At 40.8% G+C, this 25,599-nt stretch overlaps 1 protein-coding gene across 1 annotated transcript in view; it reads left to right on the forward strand.

Annotated features, from left to right (window-relative positions):
- PDE11A (phosphodiesterase 11A) overlaps positions 1 to 25,599 on the forward strand; it is a 385,818-nt gene that overhangs the window by 289,786 nt on the left and 70,433 nt on the right. The window contains exons 11-13 of the mRNA XM_047084228.1: positions 6,647 to 6,793; positions 7,036 to 7,143; positions 21,461 to 21,570. Coding sequence (XP_046940184.1) covers positions 6,647 to 6,793; positions 7,036 to 7,143; positions 21,461 to 21,570 — 365 coding nt within the window. The remainder of the gene's footprint in view (positions 1 to 6,646; positions 6,794 to 7,035; positions 7,144 to 21,460; positions 21,571 to 25,599) is intronic.

Consider the following 25,599-nt stretch of genomic DNA (forward strand, 5'->3'; position numbering starts at 1 on the left):
CAAACCAGTTGCACACATGCTTCAGGGACCTACTTACTGCTTTAATGTATATACTTAAAAACTCTAGAAGATAAAGTGACTGTAAATATTACAGTGATTTATATCACTGCAGAGAAGGAAATCATTGCTATAGGATGAGATAGGAATGAATGAATGGGACTGAACTTGTGAAGAAGTTGAGGTTTGAATTTCTGTTGGCACAGAGTAAGAAAGAAGTCAAACCTAATGGGGGAGTAGGGGTAGAATAATCTGAAATGTGGAGGGAAAGATGAGAATAAGGATGATGAAATGCCCAACCTGATGCTTACATACAAGGCTAGAAGATTGTAACACTGGATGGGCAATGTTTATGAAGAGCCTTGAATGCTGAGCTAAGGAATTTCACTTCATTCAGCAGGCCACATTGAACACTTACAGGTATTTGAAGAGGGAGTTACATGATAAAAATGGTGTAGGCTGAGTTAAAGGGATAAAGCCTATGTTTTAATACATAAACATGTTAAAATATGTTTATATTTTAATCTGAGATAAGATAGGACCTTACAATTCTTTTAAAAATATTTCTGGACAATTCTTAGGCATTTATATTCGTTCTTCTGTTCCGCATATAAACTGAGCCCATCAGCTGCAGTGTTTGATCATCTCACTATTGTTTGTCTGGCCCCAAGAACAGGACTCAGATCTTCACATCACTGCCACACAGGCTACCAGCTGGCTCACAGACTTTGTGGCTTCTGGTGGTGTTTTTGCAGACAAGTGAGTGGGTGTTACCTGCCAATGTGCTAGGCCAGCACCTTCTCTGTGGGCCGCACGCTGTTGGGGCTTTGTAGCCCTCTTTCCTTTGAACTCTGCATCTTTCCCCACATGGTTCACGTGTTGTGGGTTCCCAAATATCCCAGCCTCCCTGTTTAGAAGTTGATTTAGGAAAGTAACACTATTCTGTACTAATAAGAAATTGTGTCCTCTTCCCCCCACCCCCCCCCACCCCCAAACAAAAAAAGAAATTCGTTAAAATGTCACTCTTCACCGCTGGAAATGTGACTATATACTATGGAAACAACTAGTTACTTCTAGTACTGTTAATCCCTCTAAAGCCTGAGTGCATCTGTGTGTGTTTTAAGCATTTCTCACCTGTGTCCCAAATGTCAGAGAAACCTTCCCAAATTTCTGACAGAAAGGATCCCATCTAGATGGAAGGATCCCTCATCTTCCTACTCTATACCCAACATCTCCCCTGTTTGCTGCTTCCCTTACTCTACACTTACCTTGCCTGGTCAAGGGTAGTATCAGCCCCATGAATGCTCTGCTGACCAGTCGGAAGCTAAAGTCATTTGCCTGAAGTCTTCTTCTGCTCCTTCAGAAGATTAGTTATTGTTTTCAGGATGGTCTTGTGAGTATTGAGCTGACTCTGTGTTCCCTCTAATCAAAACAAAGCTAACAACTGAGGCTATTCCTAAGGCAGCTGTGAGCTTAGAGACTTCCCAAACGAGTTCATATGTCTGAAACATGGTCCCCTCAAGGGGATCAAGGCTGTTCATCATGAAAAATGGATTGATAGCTATCTGGATCTAAATCCCAAACACTACCCTGGTACATCCAAATTAGCTTGCATAGAACAGGGATGGGGGACCCTCTTGGCTTGATATCAGCCCATTTTTTAGAGGCAGTGTAGTGGTTAGGAGCCAGTCTCCAGAACCAGATGCCCCGGGTTCAAATCTGCCTCTGCCAATCACAACTGTGTGAATTTGAACAGATTGCCTATCATCTGTTCCAGTTGCCTCATCTGTAACATGGGATTAAAAATATTCCTTCCTTCTTAGGACCCTTGTGAGGAGCAAATAAGTTAATATGCGTAAGGTGCTAGAACAGTGCCTGGAATGTAGTAAGAGCTATAAAAGTGTGGCAATATAAGAGCTTTGCGATCCGTTCCACATCACCACAGCTCAGTCTCCTGTCTTCATTAATCCCAGGATCCTAAAGCCCCCACCTTCTGCTCTTGTCCATAGGGGGCAGTGAGTGAGTGGGCTGGATTGGCAACAAGTCATTTTTCCTTTGAAATGCTTGGGCTGGACCACCACCCACTTTGTTGTTTCTTCCCATTTTCTGAGCATCACAAAATGTAATATTCATGTGTCAGGGGATCCAGGATTGTATTTTAACATTTTACAGCCTCTTTGTAAAGCTACCTTTTCAATTTTAGAGGAGGCAGTTTTATGAGTCCCTTTGATAACCACTTAACTATTAAGACCCAAACAAAGAAGAGGAATGGTCAAAGGATATCAGGTACTCCCAGCCAGCTAGAGTCCCACTTCTTGAACATTATTCAAATTAGCTCCAGGACTCATAATTCTGTGTTTTCATTTATTGCTGCAGTAAAGTAAATGGTTCTTTTATCCAAATGTTATTTCCTGGCTATTAATTCAGTAGTTATTTTGGATTGTAGCACTCCTCTTTGATTTAGGGATATGGTGCCTTATAAATATTTAAAAGTTGAAGACTGACACTTGGAGAAATTGACTTTGATTTGTTTTGTTAATATCCCGTGTCTACAGTAATTATAGGTTTGGAAGATGTGGTCCCGTTCTCAACTTATCAAAAGACATGCAGAGCTTGTATTTCTATAACAAGGAAATTTGGCAACCGAAGGCTCTTCCCAAATCTTTTGCAAACTAGATCTCCATGCACACCTGCTCAGGACACACACTACTCTTAATTCTTCATGATTTCCTCCAGAAGCTGCTCTTGAAACCAGGAATGTGGATGAAAACTATCTATACTTCTCAAAATAGCTGCAACTGGTCATTTCTGAAAGGCTTGGGACTTTCTCTGCATCTACAAGTGCCAGCAAGGGTTTACGACAGGGCTCAGGGTGATCTATAGACTGGTATGATTTAACTGTGGATCAATCAACCTATTAGGGGAAAAAAGACAAGGTCAATAAGTATGGGTCTTGGTGAACCAGAGGTCACCCTACATTTTTCAACCTAATGTTCTTATTTCCTTTCCATTAACATTTCATAATGAAAAAATGCCTATATTCTTTAATTTTTAAGATAATTAAGTGAATTTAGTGCCTTTGAAGTGTAGAGGATTTATAATGGCGTCAGGGAATACACTATTAATAATCTACAAGACAGAGGCCACCTGGAGAGCAGCACAGGCTCCATTGCCATTTATGCTCCTCAGCAACCAACTGCAAGGGGGGGCGGGGGGGGGGGTTAGACTTCCTTTGCCAACTCAGAACCAGACTCTTCCCCTGGGAGCAGAAAAACTTGTGTCTTTTGGGACAAGGCTTCGACCCTCTTGGGAAGTGGTTTTCCAGTTGTATTAGGGTTTGAACTTGAACAAACTACAACAAGCACAGATACTGTAAGTACATAGACATCCATGAAACATGTGGTGGAAGCAGAGCGTCCTTCTGGCGTTTCCCTCAAGAAAGAAACACAGGAGCCACCTCTAAGATTGTTACAGCCTAAAAGGCAAGGTCAGGATTGACACACATGAGCACACAGGGGTACAGAATAAGAGAAAGGTGTGCATGGTTGCCACCAGGCCCATGCACAGAGAAACAAAGGTTTCTAAAAACCAGAGGTTGGCCTACTTCTGAGTTCTCCAGGCTGATCATTTAAGGCATCATTTAATAAACATAATTCCAATAATTTTTGGACAATGGTAGAATAAACTCATTTTCTTCTGTTCCTTCCTCGGGCCCCACTAAAAAACAATAAAGGGATTTTTTTTTAAGGCATAAATTCTCAAAAGCAAAGAAATTAGGAGAGGACTGGACAATACCAAAATTTCGAAAGCTAGAAAACAGATGGATGAGTATTAAGTAATTTAGCAAACCCAAGAAAGCCAAAATAAACCAGCGATGGGAAAAGCTGAGAAGCAAACCAATTTATACCACAGAGCCCCTCTTAGATAGCTCCACAACTGGCTAATTAAGTACCTTTGGAAGTGGGGATGAAGGTGGGGCTATGTACAGGAAAACAGGGAATCTAAGAAGCAGTGACATCTCCAGATCCTTTGCCTCACACCTCCACTTCATAAACACTAGGAGCTGTGTTGGCTTAAGTTGGTATAATAGCTGCTCTTGGGGTTCGGAAGACACCAGCATGGAGCTTGAGGGTAGGAGTGCATGCTGAAGACACTGTTGAATGAAAAGCTAGGAACCCATGCTGAGGCTCTTCCCCCAACCCCCTTCCCAGCCAGGCTCCACCCACAAGATTCTTCTCTGGGGAATCTGAGTAGCTAAAGAGCAAAGCTCTAAAGGTACCCGCATTTGGTGGCTTTCCCAAGGAAACAGGTCAGTTAGACTCCCCCTCCAGAGAAGGCAGCAGAAGCTCTAACAGGAGCTATAGAGCCTGACTTGTAAACTGAAATTCAAAGATGACCACATAGCTAAGGAAAACCTCTAACACTCTAAAGCCTCTAATATATGAAAATGATTGCTCAAAAGATAAGCTGATTGAGACAGAGACTAAACCATCAGCAAATAAATGGATAAAGAAAATATATTACAGTTGAACCTCGAATAACATGGGGGTTAGGGGCACCAACCCCCATGCAGTCAAAATAATGCATGAAACTTTTGACTTCCCAAAAACATAACTGCTAATAGCCTATTGTTGACCATAAAGAGTCGGTTAAACATACTTTGTATATTGTATTTATTAGGTACTGTATTCTTACAATTTTGTTAAGAAAATCATAAGAAAGGGGCATCCGACTCTTGATCTTGGCTCAGATCATACCTGTATCAGGCTCTGTGCTGACAGCGTGGAGCCTACTTGGGATTCTTTCTGGCCCTCTCTCTCTGTCCTTCCCCTGTTTGCACACACACTCTCTCTCTCTAAAAATAAATAGACTAAAAAATAATAATTTTTTTAAAGAGGATCAAAGAAAGAGAAAATACATTTACAGTACTATGCCTTACTTATTGAAAAAAGACACATACAGGGGTGCCTGGATGGCTCAGTCAGTTAAGCGTCCGGCTTTGGCTCAAGTCATGATCTCATGATTCATGGGTTCGAGCCCCATGTCAGGCTCTGTGCTGACAGCTTGGAGCCTGGAGCCTGCTTCAGATTCTGTGTCTCCCTCTCTCTCTGCCCCTCCCTAACTCACACTCTGTGTGTGTGTCTCTCTCTCTCAAAAATAAATAAACATTTAAAAATCTTTTTTTTTTTAAAAGACACATATAAATGGACTCATGCAGCTCAAACCCATGTTGTTCAAGGGTCAGCTGCATACACATACTGTGGAATATTAGCCGTAAAAAAGAAGGAAATGCTGTCATATGGTACAGCATGAATGAACTTTGAAGAAATTATGCTTAAGTGAAATAAGCCAATCACTGAAAGACAAATGCTACATGATCCCACTTATATGAGGTATCTATAGTAATCAAACTCATAGAAACAGAAAATAAAATGGTGACTGCCAGAGGCCTGAGAGGAGAGAAGATGGGGAGTTGTTTATTGGGTGCAGAGTTTCAATCACACAAGATGAAAAAGTTCTAGATGCCTATCGTACAACCATGTGCATATAGATAATACTGTACTGTATTTATTATTGTTCTTCTGTGTTGTGGGGAATAACCAGTGTTTAGATTTTAATCTAGAAATGTAAGCTGTTATGGAGGAGCATGCAGTTGGGAAGGAAGTTCCAGAATGTTTAGAATGTCCAGAGTTGGATTTCATTGCTCAGCCAAAATAATCCCAGGGTACAGATTACCCCTTGCATAATTTATACCCAGCAATTAGACTAGAAATATGAATCCAGAATGTCTCTGATAACCTGAAAAGGTGGAAATGATTCCCTTACCAAGAGTGGCCCAAAGGATATGCTTAAACTCAATGAAATCAGCATGAAAATGATCCCCAAGGATTTTTTTCTTCCCTTTAAATTTGTGTGGGGCAACTGATTGACAGCTGCCTAATGTGAGTGTTTTGAAAACCCTGAATATGTATGACCAGTATTGTAATTAACGTTGTGATGTTGATATAGAATGAAACTAAATGATATTGTAAATTTATTCTTTTGATGAAACATATGTTTGTGCTGATCCTCCAAACAATTATATTTTATTAAGAGAACATTTTGTGCCAGAGATGTGATGTCTGATCCTTTTCATCCTTCTGAATATACAGAACACATGGTAACAAAGCGCATGTGCACAGCTACAGGATATAAGGATACAAGAAACAAGGATTTAAGAATACAAGAAACAAGGCAAAACAGTGTATTCCCATGTCCTCCTCTGAATAGCAGCAATTAAAATTCACAGCTGCTGGCTGCCCAGATGTTTCTTGCATTTAGTGCTTTGTAATATGCATCAGTATATATTGTATGGCTGCAGTTTCAGTAAACTAGACAGCTTTGTATTCTAAATTCTGCAGACTAGATCCAGTGTGTATATTTTTTCTTCAGATTAGCTTCCTTCCCCCCTCCCACCCTCTTCATTTGCTTGGGGCATTTGCAGTTCAGAAACAAAAGACATTTCCAGCTCAGAGTTTAGCTGTATCAGAGTGTAAGTGCAGGTCAGGTCTGATTTATGTTGCATGTCTGATAAGCAGGAAAGGAGAGCAAGATGAGGGTTTTGGAAAAGCTGGTGAACTTGGCTTGACTTATGTCTTCTGTTTTGTAGGCAGCCAACATCCCTCTGGTGTCAGAACTTGCCATCGATGACATACATTTTGATGACTTTTCTCTTGATGTTGACGCCATGATCACAGCTGCCCTGCGGATGTTCATGGAGCTGGGGATGGTACAGAAATTTAAAATTGACTATGAGGTAAGATGTTCCATGTCGGGTGACCCCAGGAGTGTACATGGGACAACATGGTAGCCAGGTTTCCCAAACTGAGTGTGATAATACTCAGCCTGCACACCTCATGGGATTGCCATGAGAATCATGGGAGCTTTGTGGGAGGACTTTGGTTGTTGAAGATCACTCAGACAGAAGGCATCGTTTTGATGACAGCCCACTGGAGACACATACAACTGCCTGATACAACCTCTCCCTTCCCATTTCAGACACTATGTAGGTGGCTCTTGACAGTGAGGAAAAATTATCGAATGGTTCTGTACCACAACTGGAGACACGCCTTCAATGTGTGCCAGCTGATGTTTGCAATGTTAACAGTAAGTGTGTTCAGTGGTGGTGGAAGGTCATCTGTCATTTGTATGGACCTACAGCCTTCTCCTTCATATTTCAATTTCTCTGACAAATTGCCATATGATTTATTTTACACTAGAACTTACCTGCCCTGGTTATGGGAGTATATATTTCACAACAATTTCTGAACTTTAAAACTGTAAAATCATTGACACCTTGAAGCAGGTGTAGTCTTGGAATGATTGCTTGAGTCTCTTTTCAATGTTTTATCTCGGGAAACTGGTTCTTTTTACAAAAGAAATGCTTGGATTTTCAAAGTAATCTTTTTGCAGAGGATATGGGTATGAGTAACAGAACAAAGAGATCACTAGGTAAGACTCTCTAGGCTGGTGGAAAGCCATAGTAGGGGTGTGTGAGCATTACCCACAGGCACATGGAAGTCCTGAGAGAATGCCAGGGAAGATGGCAAAACATAAGTATTTACATGTAAACATATATGTTTACTTTCAAGCTGCTGACTCTATATGTGTATGTGTATTAACATATTTACCGTATAAAATAGAACACAAGTTTCAGATTATTATAACATAAATTTAAGTAGCTTCCATCTTTGTAACCACACTAAAATTAAAACCCAAGATAGGGAACTCCAAATGACATACATTTTCCTTTGGCCAGATGAATAAGGACTGTCTGCACCTTCCTTGTGAAGTGTCTGCCCCGTTCTCTGCCTATTAAAATTTTACTCATCCGCTAAGGCATTGATCTAATGCCAGTTTTTCCCCAAAGTCTTCCCCTTTCTCCCCAAACATCAATAATTACTTCTGTCTCTGCACTTTGTCTAGTATAACATGTCTTTCTGCTGTGTGTTTTAAGGCACAGATCTCTCATTCTCATGCTATAGAATCAGCAGCTTGAAACTAAAGAGACAATTTCTTATTCTTTCAACATTTACTTGCTTGCCCAACATTTGTTTATTGAGGGCCTCACCAGCATTTTGCATGCAATCATGCACTTGGAACGTTTTCAACAGATGTGTGTTAGATCAACTTGAACTCAAGTGTGCATATAGCATGAAAAGATGGGACCAAAATGTCTTCACTTTTATACTTGAGAACTTGTTTTGGGGTCCTCAACTGCTTAAGGACTAGCAGATTGGCCTAGAAAAACTGGACTGGCCCTGTTCTTCTGTAATGTACCCCATAAAAGCAGTTGGTCAGTCAAATGAGGGAGGAAGATGCTTTGAACTATTAGCCTTAATTGCTTGAGGACCAATGTTGCTTTAAGAAAAATAAATTAACCGCTTTCATCTTGCTTTTCCGTATCAGATCTCGGTAGACAAAGAATAATTTTCTGTGTGCAGAGTTTATGTGTCTAGCTCACAGAAGACATTCAATAAAGAAATTAATGTGTTATTTTGGAGAACCTCTGGATTTATGGTGGATTGCCAAAAATAAGTAAGCAGGAGCCTTGTTCAATGAAGGAAAAAAGGAATGGCCTTGATACTATGAGTTAGAGATGTCAAAGATAGAAACAGACTTCTATGACAAGCCTTAAAATAGTTGGGATGGGGGAAGTTAGCAAGAGCAATGGCGTCGAGGAGGACACTTAGGAGTAGAAGGAAATACATACAAGTTTTCTTCAGTAAATGTTTCCAAAATACAGACAATCTGGATCCTTTTCAACAACTTGAAGAAAGCAGAACTCTCTGTCTCTACAATGGGGGTATTCATACTTCCAGAATATTCCAAGGGTATAGTTATTTTTGCAAGCCTGCTCAGCAACCTTGAAGAGTAGCACTGTGTGAGAGGTTTTCAGTTTTGTTTTTGTATTAATGCTAGCTCAAAAAGAGGAGCATTCTCTGTTAACGTTTCCACCCTGACTTTGAAAAGAATACATTGATGAATGTTAGTTTTTCTCCCTCACGTTGAATTGAGAAGCCACATCTGGAAAAGATATTATTTCCTGCTCATTAAATTTTGCTGAACTTGACTAAGGGTTACAATAGGTTGAAAATGTCAACTTCTGTCCCTAACACAAGCCGTCTCTTCAACTTGACCATGGGCAGCCTGGTTAATGAGAATTTTTTAACTAAGAAAATAATTGTAGAGATGAAAAAAAGATTACTTGGTCAGTGACGCAAAGGGTGAATTTAATTTACTCATCAATTCTAATTTCTGTAATACAACCTCAGCCTATGGCAAAATGATAACCTCCTCACACTCCTGAAGACTGTTAGGAGCTTTCGCTGTTTTTTTCTCATCAGTGATTGTATTTGCATTTGAGTTATCTCATATTGCATTTCCATGTGTTGAGTCAGAAACAAGATACTCTCTTAATATAAAAAAAAAAAAAAAATCACCACGCACCCACCACTGGATTTGGCCTGAGTCCCAAAGCCAGAAGAGCATGGCGCACATATGCTAAGTTTTCCTCTAGATGGCGCTCCAAGGCAAAGTTTCCCAGCCAGTTGACAGGAAAGAAGAGGGAAAAAACCTTCCCAACCTTCCCTCAAAGTATTTCTTTTCTTCTAGGACAAGAGATAATAAGGCACACACTGCAGCACCCTTTTCTTTAAAGAGGCACCAACAGAACCAGTGTGTCCAAAAAGAGCCTCTCCTATCAGGATGAGCTGTATTCTGACTGCCTTGCCCACCCAGCTGTTAGCAGGAATAATACATGCGACCTTACATCTGTGGGTGTGTGTGTATTTTTCTAAGCCCATTGTCTCTGAGAGTGGGAAGATGCATAGTCCTGTATCATTGCTGAGCAAATTATGACACCATGTACAACAGGACAAGCAAATTGTAAATATACGCAGCAGCTTCCAAACCTTTAACCCTGAAGTCATTTTGAATATGAAAAATAAACTTACTGACTCAGAATTACATTTTGCAAAAGTATTCAACCGCATGTCTAGGTAACGAATAGGTTTTGTTCCTTTGGCAATGGGAGAAAAAAAAGAATGGACCACTTTGAAGAATAGGCGATTTGATGTAAAAGGGTGGAAATTTAGCTCACTGGGAACCCTACTAATGATTTCCTAATTTATTCCATGCCTCTAGCCTGAAATTCCAAATTTTGAAATGAAAGCTTCAATATTATTCTTTGCTTCTAAAGAGATGTTTATGTAGTTAAAATTTACCAAATATTTTGGATTCCTTGAATAAATACAGCATGTAGTGCCAGCTACTATTTGTGGTTAAAACAAGGAATAAAAACCTGCAGATCAAGAATAATTATACAAATTCTCTTTTGTTTGTAGAAGCTTGTAGAATAAATATTCCATTAAGCACATACATAATGAAAGATGAGAATGCATTTCTTATATTAACATGCAGACGAGATAAAGAAAATGGCTGTGCTTTTGTTTGTATTCTGTAAAATAAAAGGTATGTGGTGGTGCTAAGGTTGCAGAGACATTTTTTGGTTTTATAAATGATGTATGAGTTCTGACAGATTCTCCAGGGGCGGGGGGAGAAAAAGGTTTCCTTAAGAGTCAGTGTTCTTTACTATCCCATAAATGTACTCATTAGCACTTTGGGCCATGCCCTGCATCCTGTAGGGCTCAATAGAGATTCATTTGAATGAGTGGATTTAGTTGAGAGTGATATTATTCATGTCGCTTAGTGTCCAGTTTTTTAAAAAACTATAAAACGATGAACAACTATCACTGTTAGAAATCTTGTTTTTCCTTCATATCACACTAAGGTTCAGCTAGGGTTCATATAGAATATTATGATCCTGCAGAATTCACTGGATATGAAAAGAGAAGAGCACATCTTCACATTAAAATTTATGGTGCTGCTGGCAGTGTGGCGCTGGTGGGGGATTGCAGTTAAACACTAATAATAACCAAGTATCACAGCAAACACATTGACACCCCCTGACATTTACTGGGGGCTTCTTAAATCTTAAATGTGGAGGTAGCGTGTTTAAGTCCATATTTGTGTTGTCAACAAGGTTATTTTCAGAGATAAGCCAAGGCATTTTATTGATCATTCAAACTAGAAAGCAGAAGGGACGTTTAGGGAGAAAAATCCGTCCTATTCACCAGCTTGAGGATAATGTGCTGACTGCTGTCTGCCATTTTCAGAGAAGTCCTTGATTTTTGAGATAGAAAATTTATTCTGGAAGGAGATCTGAGAAGCACAATTAGAACTCTCCTCCCCACCACCCCACCACCCCCAACCTCCCAAGAAGGACAGAACCAATTAAATTTTTTTAGAACCAATTTAATTTTCGAATAAAATTGTTTTCACTAAGTAACCAGAATCCCAATCTCAACAGGAATCTAATTTCTTTGTAGATCGTAACATTGTGAGGTGCAAAGACCTGTTTTGTTCTGTAACTATGTATAATAAAGTGACAAACAATAATCATGTTTATAATTATCAAACATCATTGTATTTCCTTTTCAATGTAAGTAGTAACTACTCTACCTACCTTAAAATAAATGGTAGCATTATCATAATAATGCAATAAAATCTGCATGTTAGAAAAGCCAGTTCTTTAATCTTCATGTAGGTATGTCTTGACTTCCAGTGTAACTTTAAAAGATGGTAAATATTTAATTTAAGAAAAGAGTGATTTTCAGTGTATTTGCAGATTATCAGTACTGGGCACTATAAATTAACTATGGAGCTAATCAATTTGAATACTGTTTAAATTACATTTATGACTCCTGCTTTTTAATCATTTAAGAACATTTCTATTTTTATTCTCTCTGGCCACCTCTGAGAGCCCCAATTAGGCACTCCATGCTTCTAGTTGACATTCCCTTTATCCACATTTATTTTATAAAAGGGAAAAGGCAAAGCCACACATAATTAAGAACCTGTGTGCTAATAACCAAACATACAATTGGGCAGAAGGATAATCCAATCCATTTCCTCACACAGGAGAGTAACCTCCATAACTCACTTTAAGCGCTGCCATTCATGAGTTATGGGTCATTCCCTTTCTAGTGAAAATAAATTCTCCCGCACCATCAGCCAGAGCTGGGTATTTTTCTTAGGACATGTAAATTGTAAAAGTGTATGAACATAATCACGTCCGGCATTTCGGGGAACATATAAGCTCTTGCTTATGGACACAGGCTGGTAAGGAAATGAATGTGGTTTCAGGGTTGGGGCTGCCTAGTTACAATATAGGATTTTTGATTAAAGGGAATTTATTCTTGAGATTTTTACGGTGTTGGTAAACTGCTTAATCTGTCGCTTTGTGTTTTATGACACCAGCCGCGTCCTCCAGGTCAGGGAGACCCAGCAGCAGAGCCAGGATCGTTTATCACAGCCTCCATTTTCCACGGTTTATATCTTAGTGATGGCACTTTCTTGGGGCTGAAAACTGGCACTTCAGGGTGTCAAGTTGGGAGCTTTAAAAAGTTTTAATTCTTCATGAGTCCCGTGTTCAATTTTGGCTCAGTGATGGCTAATACAAATTTGGGTAATCTTTGAAGAGCCATCATATTCTTGAAATTCATCAGCCTGGCCTCTTGTACTCGGAGAGGTCTATCTCTGCACAATTAATGTTTGCCAAGTAATCGGCCTCATTTTCTGTACTCACAAACCACATGTTGTATTATATTCAGTTCAGTAGTAATTTATCATAAACTATAAACTATCTTCCCAAACAGGAACAAAAAAAAAATCTCTGCCCTCAAAATATTACAAAGCACATATATTTTTAGTGTTGAAAGCTAAGTCCTTAAGAATCAAATATGCTTTTCCTTGTTTCTTCTTGAAATACAATGTGTGCTGCATGCATGCAGATATATTTCTTATATTATCTAAATTGAAGTAGAAACTGGGTTTTTTTTTTTCAAGCCTTGTTAAGATACCTACCTGAAAATTCTCATAATTATACCATTTGTATATCTTTTTACACATTTTATCAAAGTATGAGAGCAGAGGTGTTTGGCCAGTTTTTGACTACATCAGATCTTCTTGAGAATGAAACAAAGTGTGTTGACACATGCTGGAGGTTTGCTTTAAAAGACTCTAGCACACAAACCAACAAAACAGTACATGTGAACAGAGAGGTGAAACAAGACCAGCAAACCATGGATCCTGTTGAAGTTAGATAATGAATATGTGGGGGGTCATTATAGTATTCTAGTCTGTGTATGCTTTTCACTTGCCAAAATAAATTATTTAAATTATGGTGGTAAGTAGATTAAAAATTAAGTCTTGGAAGTGGTTAAAAAATAACCCAATAAAATTTATTAAAATCAACCCAGTTTTTTTTCACGCACCAAGCGTTTTTCTCAACACACGTAATTACACCAGACAGACCACTAAGTTTTGCCTTTCTCAGACTTACATGAGCAAACATTTGCCACATTATTTTAGGTTAAGAGTCACAGTATGTCCAAAACATGACTTAGGTTTTACAGTTTGATGAAAAGTGCCTTCAGAGGCTTCTGCTTGTAACAGAAAGTATTTAACAGAAAGTATTTAAATACAGACTGTAAGGTTTTCCCAACTCTTAGCTTGGTAAGGGAAGGGTCATTGTAGACTTAATCAGTATTTGGCTGCATTCGTCTTGAGGAAAAAGAGAAGCAAATTTGATCAAACTACCCCACTCCCACGGATAATTAGACAAACTACAACTGGTTTGTGTAACATTACATGCTTTGGTTAAAGAGACACATAAACATAGTGCTGGATGTTGGTCCCGTAACAGCTGGCAAGGTTCTGGTCTCTGGACCTCAAAAATAGGACTGAAGTGCCTCTTTTTCAGCTCAGCACACTGTAAATATTATGGTAAATATTACTGTAAATACCAGAGGGGTATAACCATTAAACCTAGATGCTCTGGTTTGTGAAGCAGGGTTTTTCCCCCAGTAGAAGATTGTGGCTATTAACACCTATTCTCTCCCTCGTTGACAAAGGTAGGATTCTTTTTTTTTTTTTTAATTTTTTTTTTACGTTTATATATTTTTGAGAGAGACAGAGTGCAAGCGGGGGAGGGGCAGAGAGAGAGGGAGACACAGAATCTGAAACAGGCTCCAGGCTCTGAGCTGTCAACACAGAGCCCCATGCAGGGCTCGAACTCACAAACAGCGAGATCATGACCAGAGCCAAAGTCGGACGCTTAACTGACTGAGCCACCCAGGCACCCCAATAGGATTCTATTTTTAAAAGAAGGTAGGATATGGCATCAAGTAGCATCCGTTAGTTTATAAGCGCTCTTGGTAAGTAATTGAAATCTGCTTCCACCTTAAAGCTTGAGAAAGTCCTCTGCCTAAACTCATTGCTTTGGAGCAACTAAATAGGTTGATGCCCATCAGCCTGCCCCTTGGATTTGTATATTGAGAGGTAGCCATTCCTTCTTGAAGCAAACAAAACAGAGCCCCAAAGGGAAACATGCTGGGCTTGCTGTACATGCCCATGGAGCCCAAACATGTGCCTTAACAACTCTCACGACGCTGTTCCACCCACACTGGGGTGTGTGCTCAGTTGGGAGGGTGACTGAAGGCACCCTTCTCATAGCACCTCTGATTCTTGTTCACAGATCTAAGTTTCACAGATAGACATGAGCATCCTGGATGTGGCATTTACAATGAAGCCCTCAAAGAGTGCTCTTTGGCTAAAACAAATTTGATTTTAATACTGTACCAAACAAAGACCCCAGACAGTGACCCTGCAACACTCTGCACACCAGAAATTAGGAAAACCAGAAATTAAATGTTGTTTCTTTAAATGCTGCGTTTCAGTCCTAAGCTCACATCACTTCCAAGTTGAAGTCATCTGTAGGTGTGTTGAGACATGACACAAATTAGGGATATGGTGTGCAGATTCTTTGAGAAGGGCACTTCCTTGAAAAACCATGTTCGTCAAAACCCCTTGGAATGGTCTGAGCAGGCCTCATTGCTCTTCTTACCCCGAAGAGCCAACGATGAAGGGGAGAAGAAAGACTCTACAAAAACCCATCACACTCTCCCTCAACCTTAGCCAATCCACTGAGGACTCTGCTTCTGTGCCTGGCTGTCAGCATCCATGGAGGAACATTCAGAACCAAGAACCTTCACTTTGGAATTTCTGTGACCATTAGGAATTTCTAGTAGATCATTGGGCTCCCTCCCTCCTTAGTCTGCCACGTGGCAGATCTTGAAATCAACAGGATGAACCCAAGAAATCCCTCATCATTCAGTATCTCTGACACCCAAGGTTCAAAAACAAATGTGAAGGCAGAATTTCTGGCATCACTTTCTCAGATTCCCATGCCAGTTCACACATATGACAAAGAGCATGCAGTCCGTAATCTACCTTCTCCAGAAACACAGCAGGGTGGCTGAGCACGCTGTTATATATATATTTTTACCTACACACACACACACACGCACACACACACACACACACGTTCTTTATGGAAATTTTGGATGCAAAGGAAAATTTTTAAGTCACCTGTGATCCCATTACTGGTAACGTTTTGATGTACATACTTACAATCTTTTTTTATGCATGTATTGAGAATTTTTATAAAGTTGGGATGTTACATATAAACCATTATATCTCTTTTCTCTCCAACCCTCGTTTGTAAATCACTATTTATTATCAGTTATATCTTCATGCACCAGAGCTTATGTTAGGCTCAAGATGTCCAGTGGCTCTGCAATATCAACCTATTACTATTCAGGAATAACATCCTTCATGGTATAAAGCACACACCAACTGATTCTTTAGAGCCATGTCACCTAGCACTCTATCATCACAAGAATATATAAAAGCTGCATAACTGTACCCACACCCTCACCCTAGTGGCTGGAATAGTACAGTGGATGAGAACACACTTGGGAGCCAGGTTGCCTGAGCTCTCATCCACCTCTGTTACATTCTAACAGTGTAGTTTAGTACCTCAATATCCTCATCTGTAAAATGAGGGAGATAAGGACAGTGTTTCCCTTAGACGGTTCTTAGAAGGATTAAATGAGTTAATGTGTTTGAAGTATTTAGAACAGTGCCTGGAATACACTGCACTATGGAAGTGTTAGCTGTTGTTAATAATACCCCAAGCTTTTTCTCAGATATACCAGTTGCTTGATACATAATAAGCACTTAATAACATTTGTTAAATGAATGAAGCCTCTGTAGCACCATCTATATTGTGTTGATATTATGGCTATTGTTTTTTAAGCCTTTTTGGGTTCTGCGGAGCCATAAAGCAACAGTCATTTTTCTCTGCCCATGATATTCCTCCATTTACTAGTGTTGTATGGGATCAGCTTTGAAATGGTCATATATCCTAGCTGGTTTAAATTTTACGGTGACCAGATGAAAGGAAATTACTGGATAGCCTAGGGTACCCCGTGAATCAGTCTAATTTTCTGGGTTCTTTGGATCCCATTGATTATATGCTTTGGTGGCCAGAAGCAGGATTATCTCAGCATACGTTTTAAGCCAAGAGAGGACTATCATTGGAAGCCTGCTCAGAGAGTAGCCACAGACTTTTCTGGAAAGGGTGATGTGAGAACTAGGTCTATATGAATTGACCATCACTTTGCTTAGATGTATTGTACCCATTGCCTTACAGTTTTTATATGGACTGTGAAGAAATATAGGTAAGAAAATAGATTAATTTAAAGGTCAATAAAACCCAGAATTATTGGGTCAGGAAGAGAAAAGATATCATTGTATTTGAAAGTAAAAGAATAAAATAGAGTCAGGCATGGGATAAATACATTAAATAATACTTTCCACTGCCACTGTGTTCTTTTGGTAGTATATTGTCCTCAGCAGTCAGTTGACTTTTTCTCCTCGACATGGGTAAGTGTAGGTCTGAATGAAGACGGTTTGAAGGAAGATGGATGGGGTGGGGGAGGGGCAAACGGACATTTACTGGCAGGTGAACACGTTTCAAGCCTGATGATTCTCTAGAAACCATTTACCAGGCAGCTTTAAATCACAGTCAAGAGATAGGTGCTGCTTCAGTAACTCAGGTATCACAGTTGAGAGAGGTAAATATGTTCTGTGTGACTGTGTGTGTGCTGTACTTCAGGGATTCTTTACTCTGATGATCTAGAGTTGGGTTTCATGGTCTTTGAATACCATAACATTATAGAATAATTTCTGGGAAGAGGGGCCATGACTTTTATCAAATTCTCAGAAGTATCCATGATCCAAATAGTTTAAGAGCTCAATGTGGATTCCTAGGAAGGGGCGGGGAGGAAAGTGGCTGCATAGAAAATCACAGTAAAATATATCCCATCATTTTATATAATGGGTGATAACTGATGGCTTAAAAATGACTCAGGGTTTTGATCTGGAGCCTATTAGAGGCATTTGGTTTCAACTCCCAATTAAATATCTAATCTAATTACCTTATTTTAACATTATCCCTATTCTTACTGTTCTAATTCATCAGCTCATTCTAATCAATAACATTTTCACAGTCAAAACCTCTCTAAATTTTAGTGCAGTTCTGTTGTTTACAGCACTGATTTCCACAGTATTGTGGATAATTATTTCATATTTGATAGACTTTCAGGATTTACTTATTATTAGCAAGATCCAAACCCAGCAAAACTGACTTATAGTTTCAAGATGACAGAGATGACAGACAAAGACCTTTATATCCCTTCTCCCTTCAAAATCACACCAAAATAGGAAGGGAACAAGAAATGGATACACATCCCACCTTTCATGGAACCATAATGTATGAGGGCAGAAAATGGAGGGAGGATGTTCATAGTTTAGTAGAGAAAAGGAAGATCTAACCCAAGTGCCTTTGGGGTGAGGGGATGGAGGAAGTGGTACACGTGAGAAACATCCCCTCCAGAACCTATCAAGTTTTAGGATCCAGAGGCATTAGAGAACACAAAAATGGGGTGAAGTGGAGGGAGGGGGTGATGAAAACACTGAGTCCCCAAGTCCCCACCCCTTCTCCATATAATCAGAGGCCTACTCTTCTCACCTATGCAGGAGATAGAATATTTGCTGCAGAAACTAAACCCCAGACTTGGGGACACCAGCAAAAGAAAAGTTAAGGTGAAGTACATCCCGAAAATGAGAGAATTAAGTGAAAGTCTACATTCTCAAAGATGAGAAGATACAAGTCTCTTTTCTCATAATGTCAACATCCATGTTTACACCATTTCCAAGCAAGAGATTGGGAAGTCCACAGAACAGGAGTTTAGATACTGACATTTGGGGCTCCCAACAAAAGACCAGCTGGCCATCTGCTCACCTTGTGGGAAGGCCCAGACATCTACAGACAACACCCCCAAACACTGGTGTGTGGCAAACATTATAATACTTTACTCTTAGATGAGTAGACACTCAAGGATATCAGGTGTTTGAGGGAAACCAGCAAACAGAGAGGAAAAGGAGTTTAGAGAAAACAGGTAACAAGGAGCAGAAGAGAATTTCAGAGGAATTATAATTATCTTCAAAGAGATAAAAGACTGTAATGAGAAAAGAATAGCATGCTATGAGAAAAGGAGCAACAGGCAAGAAAATGCTTACAAATTAAAAATATTATTATTCCTGGAAAGAGGGGGGAAATGTGGGAAAGAAGAGGCAAGAAAATAAAAGAATCAATACAGGAAGTCCAATATTCAATTGGAGTTCCATTCAATAGGACATAACAGTAAAAAGAAAACTATTTTTTAGAAAGATTACAAAAATATTGTACTGAAGAAACTGAGCCTCCATGTTGGAAAAGCCTTACCAAGCCAAATGATGGGGGAAAAGTCCCAAACCAAAGCATATCTTTGAGAAATTGCCAAACCCTAGGGATAGAGAGAGGATTCTAAGAGAGAGGAAATTAAATAGCATACAGTGTTAGGAATAAGAACTGCATATACTTCTCAGAAACAGCTTCAGAAGTTAGAAAACCATAGAGCAGTCTTTCAACATTCTGAGTGGAAATGTTGCAACCCAGAATTGTAGGAGAGGCTAACAACTGAATGAAGACATTTTCAGTCCTGCAAAGCCTCAAAAGTTAATTCACTCCCCCAGTGTTGAAAAGTTAATACCCTTTCTCACGACGCCACTGGCAGATGTGCTCCTGCGAAATGAGGGGGGAAATGAAGAAGGACAGAGATGTGGGATGCAAGAGCCTGGAGGTCAACCCTGGGAGAGAAAAGCTGGCAGCAGACAGAGAATCCAGACCACAGAGCAGGACCAGGCCACCACAGGGTGCCCCCAGGACGGGAAGGCATCTAAGAAATGGTGTGCCCCTTTGGAGAGCTGTGTAGGATGTGAGAAGACTCAGATGTTCAAAGAAATCTTCACTCCAGGAAATAAAAACATTCACATCAGAAGGAAACAAGCCCCAGATCCTAGTTGGCTCAGCAGTGTCTATGAATAGAGTGCAGATCAGGAAAGCGCTGTATCTGGATTGCATTGTGAGTGTGGGGGAGGGAAGAGAGTATGTGTGAAGATAATTCTCACCCATCACAAGACATCAGTGTTTAAGAGCAAACTCTGGCACCTGTATGCTGGGAGTTGGCCCGCCTCTGCCACGTACTAGCTCTAAGTCCCTAGGCACATTACGTAGCTTCTCTGTGCCTCTGTTTCTTCTTACCTGGGGATAACTGTGGTTTCTACCTCACACGGCTGTGATGCGAATTAAGTCAGTTAAACAGTTGTAGAGTTCTTAGGAGAGTGTCGGCACATAGGAAGGACTGTATAGGCACTTAATGACTAACCAAGTGCTAATAATATGTACATACTATGTAGAAATATGGTAGAAAATAATTACCAAATTAGGAAAAGATTAGGTGCCTTTGGGAATCAGGAAAGGGGAAGGATGAGGGACTACTGTTTTTGATCCTAAGTCTCTTACTACGATTTTATTTTTTTTTTAACTATTCAGGCAATACATTAAAGTAAAATAAAATTAACTTAAAACCAACAGCCAACTCCAAATTTTAAAATGAAGGGGCACACACAGCTTTGATATGGACTACTTCATTCCCCCCATCAACAATTTACTAACATTCCTATTTGCTATGCTAGTGAAATTACGTGTATTTCTGAATGTAGCAGAGAACCCAACTTAATTTTTGAAAATAAAACTGTCAACACAGAAACTTATTCTGTTATTTCTGCAATAAAATCATAATTAATTAAAAAACAAAGTTTTTATTGCTCTAAGAGAAGAGATACTATCTAGTGGTCCTGAGTTTGGGAAAAAAATATACATGAGAAAGGAAGCAGTTTGAACCCTACTTTCCCTTCCTCTTGCCCTCTGATAAAGATTTTAATAAATAATGAAATGGGAGACTTAACTAAGTACAAGGGGGAAGACATAAAGGCTTTGGGTCAAGAAAATGCATAGATTTGTGTTTCCAGAGGCTTACTGTCTCTTCCAAACTAACCAAAGGACAGCAGGAACCAAAGAACCCTGGTTCTGTAATTATATGCCACTACTCCCCAAATATCTCACACTGAGCCTAGGCATTTCATAAGCATGCTACCAGAGGCCAATAAAAACAGATTCTAGGGTCACCTGGGTGGCTCAGTCAGTTAAGTGTCGGACTCTTGATTTCGGCTCAGGTCATGTTCTCACGGTTCGTGAGTTCAAGCTGACAGCACAGTGCCTTCTTGCGATTTTCTCTCTCTGCCCCTCCCCTGCTCCTTCACAGGTTCTCCCTCTCTCTCTCTCCTCTCTCCCTCTCAAAAATAAATAAATTAAAAAAAAAAAAAAGGATTCTGTGTAATAAGATACTCTACCTGATTCTCAATCTGGGTTGCCAAATCCTCTCCCAAACCCTAGTTTTCAAGATATAACCTGCCTTATTATCTGTATAAATTTAATCTGTCCTCCAAGCTAATATGAATTAAGGTATTCATAAGACAACTTCTAGAATACTATCATGTAACAATTTGAGTACTTTTAAGTTGCTTCTTTAAATAAATATATATATGTGTGTGTGTATATATATTTTAAGGTGTTCTCTTTTGCCTGCCCTCATTTAAGTAGCAGCTGGTGGGTATAGCATCCGCTTCTAAATTCACAGCCCCCCTTTCTCCTCCTACCACTAGACACTCCTCACTGCAATGTAGAATCACAAAACACATTTTGCTCTGGGCCTCTGCCAAACTGTCACTGTATCTGGATAGTGCAATCTCCTCTCTAAAAAGGGAACAAAATAATCTGAACTTTGTCCTGGTGTGCCAGTGTGGGCCACCATGACAGCCAGCTAATCCATCACTGTGGGGACCTTAGGCTGTGCAACTGACCACCCAACTGACTGCCATCAAAGGGGGGTGGCAGTTAATCATTTCCTTAAATGATGTGAGTATGGAAACAGCTGATTGTTGCTCAGCAGACAAACCTTATCCATTCTCCCTGCCCTGAGTAGTGACTGTGGCCATTTCCCCTTCTTCCCAGACCGCAGGGTTTCAAGAGATTCTGACCGAGGTGGAAATTTTAGCGGTGATTGTGGGATGCCTGTGTCATGACCTCGACCACAGGGGAACCAACAATGCCTTCCAAGCTAAGTAAGTGTTCTAATTGTTGTTATTTTAATGCATTTGCCTTTCTGTTCAGAGCCAAAGGTGACGAGTGCTAAAGAGTAAAGCATTAATTTCTGGCATCCGAGGCCAAGGCCATGCAGGCTTGGGTGTGCATGTCATGGGGCTCATCCATCTTTATAATTCCCTATTCTTCTTTTAATTGCAAATTTGCCCTTCATGTCATGCTTGTTGATTTGGTCTGTCTCTGTTGACCTCAGTCAGATAACAAAGCTCAGATTTTAAAAGGCCTATTTTTTTTTCCTTCCGGAATATTTGCCTTCATGGCATTATAAGCATCTTGGACTTGCTACTCTCAAAATCAGGTTTTGAGACTATTAAAATAAAAGTGGCCTTCGGAAATTTTGTGAAGCAGAATGTTTCTTCTCCCAGTAGACTCTCTTGCAGGTTCTTTAATGGTGGGTGTTGTATAAACTGCAGTGAACTAAAGCAACGCAGGAATACGGTCTCTGCTGTTCCCATCCCTCCGCCCACAGAAAGGTGGGAAGCAAACAAAGGAATTGCATCAATCCTGGGAACGTGTGAGCACCTAATGTGCACAGACAGAATAATGTGCCCCTAAGCAAGTTGGACTGGTCGAAATAACCAGCCGTTACTTGGTGGCTCACACTGTGGTCTTATTTGGAAATAAGACCAAAACCCCAATCTCCTGACTTATATTGAAGGTCCAGTTTTAGTGTTCATTTTACTGCCTGTTTGCAAACAAAATGACACGTGGGTTCAGAGGCTGGAGCAAAACGTTTGGGGATGGAGAAGTTAAGAAAGGCTTCAGCAAAGAGGTAAGATTAACTGTCAGATAACTGATTTTCAAGCCCCCGAACAGGTCTGCCTCCATAACGTGAACATCAATAGCCCACTGTGTGTCAACAGCATCACTCCCTTTGTTCCCCAAACATTGACTTATTGGGGCCTTGGACTCCTGGCTCTTTGCATATCCTCCCAATCAAATGAATTTTGATTTTATAAACTTCTCTCTGCATCCTGGATCCTATTATAACCCCTCACTTTAACCCTCTTTTCTCAATATCCTACCATTTCTTGACCCTCTTAACCTTCTGTGACATCCACTGTGCAAAAGCTCGGCACCGATACAATCAAACAATTCAGTTTCTTGCTACTCTACCTAGACTTTTACAGGCTTTGGGAGAAAATGTCACAATTGCGAGAGTCTGAGATATGCCAAATATGTATTGTCCCAGCTCAGCTGGAGGCGCTATACTCCCCACAGATCTTTCTGTGTCCCTAGCCAGCTCCGTCCCCACTTGCTTTTAGCAGTTATGTGGACCAAACTGTTCTCCCTTCCTAAACCACCTCCTGTCTACCACTGCCCCCACACCACTCAGCAGATCACCTTGCCTCCTCCTTCACCGAGAAAATTGAGGCCATCAATTGAGCCCTCCCTCAATTTCCTCCCCTGCCATGTAGAAACTTATCTGTCTGGCCCCATCCTTTCACCCTTCCGTCCTATCTCAACCAAAGGGCTGTGCCGTCTCCTGTCTGAGACTAATCCCTCCACCTCAGCTTTGGGGGCTTTCCTTGCCCCCTCCCGTGGGACCCTGCTCCATCAATCTTCCTCCCTCTGCCTTGTGTCTCTTTTCCATTCCTACTAGTGCTCAGCATCCTGTTAATGTGAGCAATTCTCCACCATCTTGAAGAAGCCTGCCTCCAACCCTACTTCTCCCTCGGCTTCGGTTCTCTTTCTCTCCCTTACTTTCCAGTCAGTCTTCTTGGAGGGTTGTCTGTTGTTGTCTTCACTTCCTCAACTCCCGCCTCCTACGTGGCCGTCCAGTTCCACCTTCCCAGGGGAGCCCACCAATGGCCCCTGTTCCCAAAGCTGATGGACACTCTTTTTGGCCTTCTTTCTTGACATTTCTTGCCATGAGCCACATTTTGTCACTCCCTCCTTCCAGGAACTCTGTCTTCCTATTGGAGCCCCACAGCCATCTCAGTCTCAGTCTTTGCCTCTACACCTCTCTCTTTTCCTCTATCCTAGTGAATAGCAGGGCCAGAAATCCACCAGTCACCCAGATTCTCTCCTTAGCACCCCAAAACTGACATATCTGCATTGTTGGGTAACTACTGCTTCTTTGCACCCATCCTGGGTTGCTACAGCAAGCAACCCATATTCCCTCCTCCAGTCTCCCCCCTACCCCCTTGGCACTCAAGAATAATCTTTGTAATTCACAAAGCTGACTAAGTCACTCTCCTGCTTAAAAAACATTCACTGGCCTCCTGTGACTTTCAGGATAATGTTCAAATTACTTGGTTTAGCCCCCCTGAAGGCCCTTTTCAGTTGGGCTCCTGCCCATTTTCCTGGCCCAGCACCCACTCCTCCCACCCCCACCCCCCATCAATGCATCAGTGTCCCAGACACAGGGGCTATTGGTGTCCTCAATGGGGTTATGTTAGTTCACCTCTCTCTGCTCCCGGGTATGCTGCTTCTCTATCCTGGAATGCCCTTCTTCTCCTTCTTGCCCCAAACTCCTCCGAAAGCATCACCCCCTGGGTTTTATCTCTGAGGTACCATCATAGTCAGTGTATCTTCCTTTAGCCCCCTGTCTCCAGCCCCCTACCTTTCTGCCACTTATGCATATAAAGAGGAGATAAATGTGTTAGAATTATGTTCATAAAGCCAGACTGAGCACCTTGTGGGTTCTTTTAAGAGTCAAGTGCACAATACTTGTTCTCAGATACCAACATCCCCTTCCAGAGAGAGCCTGTGTGTCACCCTGAGAAAGGCAGTCCTTTTTGCTAATTGACCTCTCAGGTCTTTGGACCAAGAATATACACCTGATTAAAACCAGCTAATCATATTTCATATACCAGGAATTCAGAGTTGGATTACCATGATACTGACTCAGTTATCTGTTGAGATCCAAGCTGTGGATCACAGAGACTTGGGAGCTGTAGGCTGCCATTTTGGGAAAGCCGTGATGACAGAAATAGATAAGAGAAACAAGAAAATGAGTCTGCAGAGAGAAGAGAAAAAGAAAGTAAATATTCATAGAGAAACAGAAAAAAAAAGATTATACAACCCTGGAGACAGAAAAAGCAGACTTGATCCCTGGCTTTCCACATCTCTACTCCATTGCCAGGAGACCCAGCCACACTTGTGATAACTGGGTTCCCTCAAAGTTCCTTTTATCATTTAATCAACCTCTTTAATGAAGCTGCTTCTAATTGATTTCTGTTTTTTGCAACTGACAGTGCCTGAGACAATGAGAAGTACTACAATGTACTTGTATCCTACCTCCAGTGCTCACCAACATACTTGTAGGGTAGATATCTTTGTCTCCATTTAACCAGGAGGGCCTGAGCCTCAGGGAAGTAACTTGCCCAGATTCATGCATCCAGAATGTGGCACAACAGTGTTTGGACCCAGGCTATCTGATTCCAAAAGCCATTGCTTAACCACCGCATCATATTCCCTTTCATGACTTTGTATTATTTATTTGGGGCCTTTAAGCTTCCAGGTTATTAGCTGACTTGCCATATATGTGAGCTCTGGAAAACTACAATATATTTTGACATCCAGCAAATCAAGACACAGAGCCATAAAAAATCCTAGAAATGAACTAGACCTTGGTAGTCATATTTTTCAACACCTTAACTTTACAAAAATGGAAACTGAGGGGTCCCACTTTTAGGCAAACAGGCTTGAGCAATGGAATGTAGGAAGTGCCCATAGTGACCACCCGGCTGAATGCAAACCATCCCATCAGGTGATCGACCCACCTGCAAATATCCTAACTGACCAATGGGCTACTTACAACCAGGCACAGTTGCCAAAAAAGGGAGAATTACATACTTTACCATACTTCCTCATCTTCCCCCTTTAAAAACAGCCCCCACCCACTGCCTCCTTGCAGACAGCCTCTCCCTCTGCTGTCTTGCAGTGTATCCAATAAACTTCTATCCTTTCTTCAGCCTCAGGTGAATTCTTTCACCACCAGCGCCATTGGCTTCCACCATATCATCCCCCCACATCTGGGGGCC

This window comes from Lynx rufus, unplaced genomic scaffold (assembly GCF_022079265.1).
Source record: "Lynx rufus isolate CCGP_SWC_20201006 ecotype Redwood Valley unplaced genomic scaffold, mLynRuf1.p SCAF_2, whole genome shotgun sequence".
Lineage (NCBI taxonomy): Eukaryota > Metazoa > Chordata > Mammalia > Carnivora > Felidae > Lynx > Lynx rufus.